The sequence below is a fragment of the Crotalus tigris genome, unplaced genomic scaffold (assembly GCF_016545835.1).
Source record: "Crotalus tigris isolate CLP2741 ecotype Arizona unplaced genomic scaffold, ASM1654583v1 scf7180000019173.45859301935:6455823, whole genome shotgun sequence".
NCBI classification, from domain to species: domain Eukaryota; kingdom Metazoa; phylum Chordata; class Lepidosauria; order Squamata; family Viperidae; genus Crotalus; species Crotalus tigris.
The window spans coordinates 81,279-91,434 of record NW_024097414.1 but is presented as its reverse complement, the minus strand read 5'-3'; the positions used below and the strand labels follow the sequence as shown (position 1 = coordinate 91,434).

General features: G+C 44.8%; 1 protein-coding gene across 1 annotated transcript; it reads left to right on the top strand.

The window, feature by feature from the left end:
* Positions 1-207: 207 nt before the first annotated feature.
* On the top strand, positions 208-10,156 carry TEDC2 (tubulin epsilon and delta complex 2). Its single transcript, XM_039360842.1, has 10 exons — positions 208-377; positions 1,517-1,615; positions 2,428-2,480; positions 3,717-4,371; positions 5,722-5,775; positions 6,705-6,789; positions 7,513-7,621; positions 8,079-8,192; positions 9,047-9,276; positions 9,862-10,156. Exons 1-10 carry the CDS (start codon positions 352-354, stop codon positions 10,009-10,011), a joined length of 1,575 nt encoding a protein of 524 aa, XP_039216776.1. The 5' UTR covers positions 208-351; the 3' UTR covers positions 10,012-10,156.

Below are 10,156 nucleotides of genomic sequence, written 5' to 3'. Positions count from 1 at the left end.
GGTTTTCATCGTCTATCGAGATATTTAATCATTTGTCCAACAGAGCAACAATGGGGCCTTTTTTATTTACTGCTCCATATGTTATATATGAATATATTGAAAAATGGTCAGTAACTCTAGAAATAACCCGCCTGAAGAAAAGAAGCGGCTAAAAATAAAAAAGGCGACCATGTTGTTTTTACTATCTCTTGGAGCACGGAATGGGACGGGCCGCTCTAGGGCGAGATACTCTGTGGTTCTCTCTCCTTTGCTGGGGAAGCGAAGTCAGTTGGGATTTCGCGGTTTTGCACGAGACGGGCGCTTTGCGTGGTTCGCGATTGCTTCTTTGTAGCCTTTCCTCCTTCCTTCGTCATGCTGCCCGCTGACTGTGCCCAGAGGTAATTGTTTATTATTTTTTAAATATTATTATTATGAAGGTTGGTCACCCAGTTATCCACAATTTAGACTGGATTTGCATTTGTTTTGCAAATATAATTACAATGATAAATATAAATAAATATAACGTGAACATAATTTAATTGCAATTTGCAATTTGCATTGCAAATAATAATATTTAATATGTATATGTATTTCTATGTAAGGGTATAGGTATATACATATGTTGTATATAGCATGTTTACATGTGTGTTATGTATGTCTACACTTTCAAGAGCAGGCGACAGAAGTTCATTTTTAATATGTGCCAGTGTGCCCACAATTAAAAAATGACAATAAAGGTTATCAACATCCAACATTTTTATCCACCCGTTGAGTTTTTTACCAAGCACCTGGGATGGGCAGGTGTGAATGTTTGTTAGTGTTAAATAATGTTACAGAGGTATTATTGTTGTTGTTGTTTTTGTTGCAGAATGCAAACTGTTCCAAGTAAAGCTGCCTTTTGAGCTGGCTGGTCAGGATTTTGCCAATGCTTGTAGTGTTCAAGGGGTGCTCCAGAAGTTTTGGGATTGCACCCAAGGTGCTGATTTGGTGCTGTCTTTGCTTTCTTTTGGCACAGTCATCCCTACTTCTATTTGGGGGTCTTTGTATTTGAGGATTTTCTCCAGTTCTTTCTCTTCTATTCTGCTGTCTCGCTGTGTTCATGGAGATTCTCAGTCATCCAGGTCATAGTTATCCCAAAGATGCTTTTCCACGAGGCAACTGGACTTTCTTATTTTTCTTTGAAGACGTTTCACTTCTCATCCAAGAAGAACAAGAAAGTCCAGTTGCCTCGTGAAAAAAGCATCTTTGGGATAACTGTCTCACTGTGGTTTGTTGCACAGTCATCCAGATGTTCAGGCTGGGTTGGGCATTTTGTCCACCTAACATAGGCCGATCTGGAGGTTTAATGGTCTTAAAAAAGTATCGACACCGGATGTGAGCTGTTCCAAGTGAAGCTGTTTTTGCAGTTGACTGAGAGTTGAAACCACTTCTGAAATGCTGCCCTACATTAGTAGGGCATCCCCAGAAACTGAGCCCATTTTTAAATCGCTTCTCCTGGGATGTTAAGGAAAAATAGCCTTTTCTTGGCTCTTTCCAGGCTGGTTTCCCTCTTCAACCAGGCCTTGGAAGACTGCACAGAGCAGAGGACAAAAATCCAGCAGAAAATTCAACAGTGCCGGGCACTTCTTGGGGACTGGTAAGATGGGAATAATTTTGAAAAGTTTTTTTTTTATTGAAAAGTTTTATACAAATTTATTATTACAATACAATAACCCTCCCTCCCTCCCCCCCACCCCAACCCTCCCCCCCTCACTTCCCAGAGCTGATTACAGGGTTGAAAAATAAGCAAACAAATTCTAGCTAAGCTTAACCAACTATACCAATAACCAAATCCCTAAAATACTTTAACTCAAATTCTAACAACTCCCAGTTTAAACTATAAGTTAATCAAAAACTAAATGATACTTTCTAATCCCATATTTGTTCTGTACAAAATTTATCCATCTTCTCCACACCGAGATGTATCTTTCTTGTGAATGATCTTTCAAATAGGCAGAAAGTTTGGCCATTTCTGCTAAATTAGAAACTTTAAACAACCATTCTTCTATGGTAGGCAAAAAATCTTTCCTCCAATATTGCCCAACCAATAGCCTTGCTGAAAGTTTTTTTTTTTAAAGTCTACCTTTCTGTTTAGTACAAGGGGAACAAAGAATGGGACTTTCCTTCCTCTCTTCTCCCCCTCCTCCTCCTCCTCTTCCTCCTCTTCTTCCTTCTTTTTCTCCTTCCCTTTCTCCTTCCCCTTCTCCTTCCCCTTCTCCTCCTCACCGAAAAAAAGTCATCCCAACAATGACTATCCCAATGCCACAAATCTCCCAGTCTTTCCTAAGCTTCTGCCCAGATGAAATTATTATAATTGTGGGCAACCTATAGAAACTGGGAGGGTGTGGAAGAAGGGAGGGACACATCTGTTATTTGCTGAATGTGTGTATTCTCTTTTCTTTGTGCTAGGGACTCTGACAGAGAAAACCCCATTCCTGAAGAGGCCAAAAATGAGAAACATGGTAAAGGAAGCATCGTTGTTTACTAGACTCCCTTGTTATTTCTGTATTCATTTAAACAATTTATATAGATGCCGGATTCACACATAGGTGATTCCGGGCAGTCTATAACGTTTAAAACTCCACTGTATAATAAAAGCCTATGAAAATCTCCCACTTTACTCTCCATGGCGGCAACAACACAATCAAATCAGCCACTTAATTGGATCTATATTGGTTCTTTGTCCCCAGATCCTTTTTCGGGGTTATAGGACAGTGATGGTGAACTTTTTAGAGACTGAGTGCCCAAACTGCAACCCAAAACCCATTTATGCATCATCGAATGCCGGGTGGGTGTGGCCCATTGGGTGGGCGTGGCCCATTGGGTGGGCGTGGCTGCGGTGGTAATGGCAGACTGGGTGGGACTAAAAAGTTCAATCAATCCATTCCAACTTTGCAAGGTCTTTTTTTTCCCCCCGCGAGAAGTTGAAACTGATTGATTGAACCTTTTTTTTTTTTTTTTTTTTTGCACATGGCGGCAGAGGCCTAAAGCGAAAAGGTTTTATAAAACCCAGCTGAAGGCCTAGGATTGGGGCGACGGCGCACGTGCCCACAGAGAGGGCTCTGAGTGCCGCCTCTGGCACCCGTGCCATAGGTTCGCCACCGCTGGTATAGGAAGTCCTGGGTCTTTGATTGGAGACATCAGGCTCTATGCTACTTCATTACAGTCATACCCTGTTCCTGGATTGATGAATTCCAGTAATCCATGGTTTGTTTATCCATGGCTGGTTGAATAAACTGCCATTATACAATGCCATCCCAGCACCACAATTGCTAAGCTATAATTGACTGAATTGCCACACCCGAAGCAAAAACCAAATAAGGCACAATGCAGTTACAAGTCTAATAAATAAACAAAAAATAGTTTTACAAAACGTATACATCCAGTTGATGAATAAATGGATTCAATGCTGTAGATCCATAGGAAGCAGCTTCCCAGGTTGCAAGGCAGCATGGCTGGCTGGGGAATTCTGGGAGTTGAAGTCCACATGTCATAAAGTTCTCAAGGTTGGGAAACACTGATATAATCAATCCCAGGGGTCTTCAAACCTGGCCCTTGTGGACTTCAACTCCCACCAGAGTTCCTCAGCCAGGCATGTTGGCTGAGGAATCCTGGGAGTTGAAGTCCACAAGTCATAAAAGGGCCAAGTTTGAAGACCCTTGATCAATCCATTTTTGACTTGCTTCCTTCACTTGTAGAAACAGAGTCTTCAGCCGAGGAGCTTAAGGACCTGGAACTGCTTAACAAAGCCTTGGAGAAAGCATTAAGAGTCCGGTCAAAATTCCACCAGGTGCCGTGTGAGACTGTGAAAGTCTCCGAAGCTGCAAGTAAGAAGCTGATGAGCCAGACTGCTTTGGAACCACCTGCACGTAATCCTAAGGACAAGACCCCCAAGGCCCCCCAGATGTCTCCTGTGAGTAGAAAGCTGGTGGCATCCAAAAAACCCACCGCGTATATGTTGAAGGCTCCCTACAGAACTGATACGACCGTGAAAAGGCCCCCAGTGAAAATACCAGCTGGACGGAGCTCCAGAACATCCAAAATTGCTGGGAAGAAGTTGTCCTCTGCAGGGGTTGCCTTTCCAAAGTTGAAACCGTGCACAAAAACAGCCAAAGAGAGTCACGGAAAGGTCCACGTTGCTGCAGAACCCGGATTGCCGTTGGGGTCTCCCAAAGGCCCATGTCGCACAACGGCACCACCTTCGTTTGCAGGTGGGGGGGACTTTGCAGAAACAGGTCTTCAAGTACCTGAGGTAGATCCTGATCCGAAGGCTTTAGGTGAGCTGTGTCCTTTAAGAACAGACCCAGCAAGAAAAGGAACAGAGCCTCCGGTGTCCACTCTTCAACAAAATGGGTAAGCCGCCTCCCAGCCACCTCCCAAAACTTGCCTCCAGATAGAGATTTGGACCCAACCAAGCATGAGCTGGATAGGCACTGATCCATAGCTTCTTTTTTGTGAGTGCAACAGACTGGCTGAGTTCCCTCTGTTATAGCATTTTTGTTTGCTGAACATGGTGTGGGCTATAAATAGCAGTCAAACGCTCCCTGTCTCTCTTTCGATTTATATCGGCTGCTTTGGTCTTCTTTGAGCCAATTTGGGTCTAGTGCAGTGGTTCTCAACCTGTGGGTCGGGACCCCATTTGGGGTCGAAAGACCATTTCACGGGGGTCGCCAAACAACGCAGTCTGCCATTTTCCCCCTTTTCCTTAGCTGTGCTACTCCCTTTTATTCTATTGGCTTTTGAAAGCCAATAGAATAGACTGTCTTGAATAGAGTCTAATTCTATTGGCTTTCAAAAGCCAATAGGAATGGTCCAGGCTGTCTCTGCCCTGCTGAGCCCGCCAAAAGTCCCATTCTGCAAACGGTGCTGCACCAGTTGAGTAGTCCTCGACTTACGACCGGTTGAGTAGTCCTCGACTTACGACCGGTTGGGGGTCGCGGCATTAAAAAGGTTGAGAACCACTTGTCTAGTGGTTAAGGCACCAGGCTAGAAACCAGGAGACCATGAGTTTAAGTTCCGCATTAGCCATGAAAGCCGACTGGGTGACTTTGGGCCAAGCACCAGGAGACAGCGAGTTCTAGTTCTGCCTTAGCCATGAAAGCCAGTTGGACAGACTTTGAGCCAGTCACCAGAAGACTGGGATTTCTAATCCCACTTTAAGCATGAAAGTCAGCTGGGTGACTGAGCCAATCACCGGGAGACTGGGAGTTCTAGTTCCACCTTAGGCGTCAAAGCTGGCTGGGTGATTTTGGGCCAGTCAGCCAATCACTCACCTCACAGGGTTGTTGGAAAAATAGGAGGAGGCAGAAGCATTGGATATCTTCACTGCCTTGAGTTATATATGAAAAGAATAAAGGCGGGATACAAATGAAAGGAGAAGAAATAAAGCGTAAAATAAAATAAAGTCGCTTGCAAGTTGCTAGTTGAATGTGGTGGATTGAATTTTGGGAGCTCTCTGAAGGCCCTAATTTGAACAAATAAACCTGGTCAAAATTGCTTTCCTAGCTAAGGGCAAAGAGAATGATCTCGAAAACGGTGTAACAGTCACACTAGAATTATGATCTGTGGCACCGTTTGCTTGCACGTCTTTTTCCAAAATTCAATCCAAAGCCGAGCTGAGATTTCTCCCAGTTTGCAATGTTGGTGGGTTGTGCATTCATCAAGGATGATAATGCCAAGCCTTTATTTGTTTTATTTTTGCAGGTCTTCGCTGAAACTGCCCCTTCCATATCAGAAAGCTTTTTCCAAATATGTCAGGTAAGCTAATCCAAACTAGCCTGATCTGCAAGTCGACAGGAACTGGGGGGGAGGGGAAAGAAACTTTAGGGTCTTTCCGTTAGATGACCCAGGTTGGGGTTAGTTTGCAGAACAAATGTAGGATTCCAAAGTGGTTTTGCCCCCTTAGTTCTGGGGCCTTCAGAGGTGCAGTAGGAATCTTGGACAGTCAGCCATGTACCAAGTCTTTTGGCTTTGACCCCTGAAGTCAATCTACGCATTTTAAATAAGTACAAGGGGTGATATGTACTTCAGGGGCCCTCACAGAGAAGAGGAGATTGAGCTATTCTCCAAAGCACCAGAGGGCAGGAAAAGAAGCAACGGATGGAAGATCATTAAAGAGAGAACTAACCTAGAACTAAGGAGAAGTTTCCTGACAGTGAGAACAATTAATCCGTGGAGATTCTGAAGAAGAGATGGATCAGCCATTTGCCCAGAATGGTACAGAGTCTCCTGCTTGAGCAGGGGGTTGGACTAGAAGACCTCCAAAGTCCCTTCCAGCTGTATTCTATGTTTTAAGTTTTGAATTACTAAAATTAAGAAGCGCTCCTCTAAAGCAGCCATCTCCAACCTTGGCTACTTTTTAAGACGTGTGGACTTCAACTCCTAGAATTCCTCAGCCAGCGCTGGCTGGGGAATTCTGGGAGTTGAAGTCCACCCGTCTTAAAAAGTAGCCAAGGTTGGAGATCCCTGCCCTAGGTCTAAGGGATCTTGCACTGTACAGGATGTTGAACCGGAATAGAAATCCCTAAGAACGCTTCAAAAGACACAATTCTGCAAGCCTTGTAAGAGTAACTGGCAAGACTATCTCAGTCTCTTCTCCAGGCAGTTACAAACCAGGTCTAAAGATTGGAGCATATCCCAGCTTTTTCTGGCTTATTATTTCCCAATCTTCTGCTTCTCTATACAAGGTTGTTGGAGAAGTGTCAGGATTTGAAAACGGATCCCGAGGCAGCTGTCCCCAAGAGGCAATTTTTAGAGAGGTTGCAAGCAACTGTATCCTTTTGTTCATTTGGCCTTTTTAGAAAGAAGAAAAAATGTGTTTGCAGGTATGACTAGGGCTACCTGTCTGGTCTTCCCTGGTGCTCACACAGGTGTAAATGAGACATTTTGGTTTGTCTGATTTTAGCCTTTTTTTAAAAAAAAAAAAAACTGCATTTCCTTATGCTTTGAATGGACTTGTTAACTCCAAACTCCTCTGAGTCACCAAAACTGTTCCAGTATTATGGATTTCTCACATCAATCTCTGTTTTGATTCTAAGCAATATAGACTTTGATATGAAATAGCTTTCCTCTGTGCCCCACGTTATGTCTAATCCCTTCCCCGGGCAGGTAGAAATTCTTGGGCTTGGAGTCTCGATACATCTGAAGAACCTCAACTTGCAAAAGCTGCTGTAGACATAAGGCCCTGTTCTTCCAAACTGGGCCGCCATGTTGGCTGGGGAATTCTGGGAGCTGAAGTCCACACATCTTGCCAAGTTTGAGAAACACTTGTAGGAAGGAAACAGATTAGAAAGCCTTCTCGCGGTTTGTCTGAGAAAGGAACACACAGCATTGTACTGATTCAAGAGAATATTTGTAACTCAGGGTTGTGAGCTACAAATTGTGGGGTCCGTGATGCTCTCTGAACTTGGTGGTTTTCTTGCAGACGTTTCATTACCCAACTAGGTAACATCATCAGTGCACAGTATCATTCCTTTTCCTTAAGCAGATGGTCAGTTCTTCTCTCCCACGCCAGCCTTTACCCCAGCAGAGGTGAAGCAGGAGTTGGTGCATCTACGTGAACTTCACCTGCTCATCACTCAGCACATGGAAGCTGAAAGCCCAGGTGAGAAGAGGCCACGGAACCAAGTTTCTTCACACCCACCTGGGCATGGATTTGCAAGGGAGTGTAGGAACATTGCAGTCATTAGATCTTTGTTTAAAGCAGGGTGTCCAATCTCGGCTTCTCATTAACTTTGTTTATCAGAAGGTCGCAAAAGGGGATCACATAACCCCAGGACACTGCAATCGTCATAAATATGAGTCAGTTGCCAAGCGTCTGAATTTTGATCACGTGACCCTGGGGATGCTGCAACGGTCGTGTGAAAAATAGTCCCAAGTCACCTTTTTCAGTGCCATTGTAACTCTGAACGGTCACTAAAATAATTGTTGTAAGTCGAGGACTACCTGTATTTCATTTCAGTCCGTTGCTGCCTTTGAGCCTTCACAGGTCAGTTAGTGAAATGGCAGTCTAGAAGGGGTTGGTCCGGTGTAATGTTATCTTATTGGGTCTTTCTTCTCAGAGGCACTTGGAGAAAACCCAACCTGGGACAGAGAGTACGAAAGCCTCGTGACTTTGCAGGCCCTACAAGAGGTAGTAGAGCAGCATCTCAGCAAACTGGACCAGATGCGAGAAGGTGAGAGTTTTCCACTCGAGGGCACCGTTAGAACTAAAAGGTGGACTTCCACAATTTCATTTAATTTACGGGCTCTGGATTCCTCGACTTCTTTCAACATTATACCTGGAGGATTATGTAGGCTGCAAAACTTAGAATATACAGGTAGTCCCACTAAAGGAGAATATTTGTAGCTTGGTTGAAATGAGGCGTCTTTGGTGTCCTCTGAGCTTGGCTGCATTTTTTTGTTTGGCAGACATTTCATGACCCAACTAGGCAACATGATCAGTATTAGAAGGGAGTGGGGTTTGTCAGGACAAGCCACCTGTATATAAGCAGAGAGCAAGCCCCACTCTCCTTTAGCACTGATGCTATTGCCTAGTTGTGTAATGAAACTTCTGCAGCCTTAGCTGTGTAATGAAACTTCTGTCAACCTTAGCTCAGAGGGGCAACAAGGACCCCAATTGCATGGTTAGTTATCAGTTTGGGTGCTGGTGGTTGTGTGAATCCAGCCAATCATCCGTGTAAGAGGTGAACCCAGATTCTAATTCTGCTCTAGCACATCCTGCAGGAAGGATTGTATTGTTGTTGTTTTATTGGCCACAATCAAATGCTGTGGGGTTTGCTCTCCGTTTATATTCTGGTGGCCTGCCCTGTCAGTGGGCTGGTTCCTTGATTGAGGAATTGATGCTGCCAAGTCGTAAGTGTGGAAAACGGTCATAAGTCACTTTTTTCAATGCCGTTGTAACTTTGAATGGTCACTAAAGAAACCGTTGTAAGTTGAGGACTGCCCGTAGTGAGACTCAGCCTCCTCTTCTATGTCAGTCTTTTGGTGCTTGACATTATCACAAAGATGCTCTTCCTTCCCTGATCAGCCCTGGTGTCCCATGCAGAGTTTGCCTCGCTCTGCCTGAGTGACGAGGAGGAGAATGAGCACGATTGCTTGGGCTTCTGCCATGCTCCCCTGGGAGAGCAAGACTGCTGCGATCCAGATTTACCGGGACCTCCCCCGCTTCTCTTTTACTCCAGTTTGGATGAGCTGAAGGAGATGGAGGCTTTAAAACTGCAGGTGGCGATGCTGAATCAGAAACTTCAGATCCAGACGGTAATGAGATGAGATGAGATGAGCTCTATTATCATTTTTTTTACTGTGGGCACAACGGCACACATCAAAAATGAAATTGAATTGCCCACATCATGCTGGCTGCGGATTCTAGGAGTTACCTGTTCAACGGGTTTGCCACCGGTTATTGCAGGGGTCTTCAAACTTGACCCTTTGATGACTTGTGGACTTCAACTCCCAGAATTCCTCAGCCAGGCACGCGTGCCCAGCTGAGGAATTCTGGGAGTTGAAGTCCACAAGTCATCAAAGGGCCAAGTTTGAAGACCCCTGGGTTATTGTTTTGAACCAGCCTGTTTTCCATCGCATTACCCTGGTAGCGCTGTTGTTAGAATGCAGTATTGCAGGCTAACTCTACCGACTGCCAGCAGTTCGATCCTAACCGGCTCCAGGTTGACTCAGCCTTCCATCATTCCAAGGTTGGTAAAATGAGGACCCAGATTGTTGGGGGCAACAGGCTGACTCTGTAAACCGTTCAGAGAGTGCTCTAAGGCACTGTGGGGCAGAATATACGTCTAAGTGCTATTGCTCTTACATCTTTCCCAACGCTGAATATTGTCTTCTGTGCAGGCTATGGAAACGGAACTCATTCCCCTTCTGGAACCTGGCCGCCTTCCAGAAGGTTCTAGACCGTCGGTGATCCGTGCTATGTACTCCTTGTTGTGTGAAGGCGGAGAGCATGTTCCTGTTCTGGTGAAGGATGAAGAAATGTCCAGCTGACCTGATGTGAGAACGGTTGTCCAGCAGACATACTTAGGGAATGTTTGGCCTCAGTCCATTTCATGACAGCAGTGAATGTCAGCGGCAGTCCCTCAGCCTCTTCACCTGCACGCCCTTGTCCACCAAATAAAAAGATTTTATACCT

What these genes read in the sequence shown, in the direction of transcription:
- TEDC2 (XM_039360842.1), top strand. Translation starts at nt 352, where the DNA reads ATGCTGCCCGCTGACTGTGCCCAGAG. An exon ending in CATGGAAGCTGAAAGCCCAG is followed by an intron (nt 7,622 to 8,078) that starts GTGAGAAGAGGC and finishes CTTTCTTCTCAG; the next exon opens with AGGCACTTGGAGAAAACCCA. An exon ending in ACTGGACCAGATGCGAGAAG is followed by an intron (nt 8,193 to 9,046) that starts GTGAGAGTTTTC and finishes TTCCCTGATCAG; the next exon opens with CCCTGGTGTCCCATGCAGAG.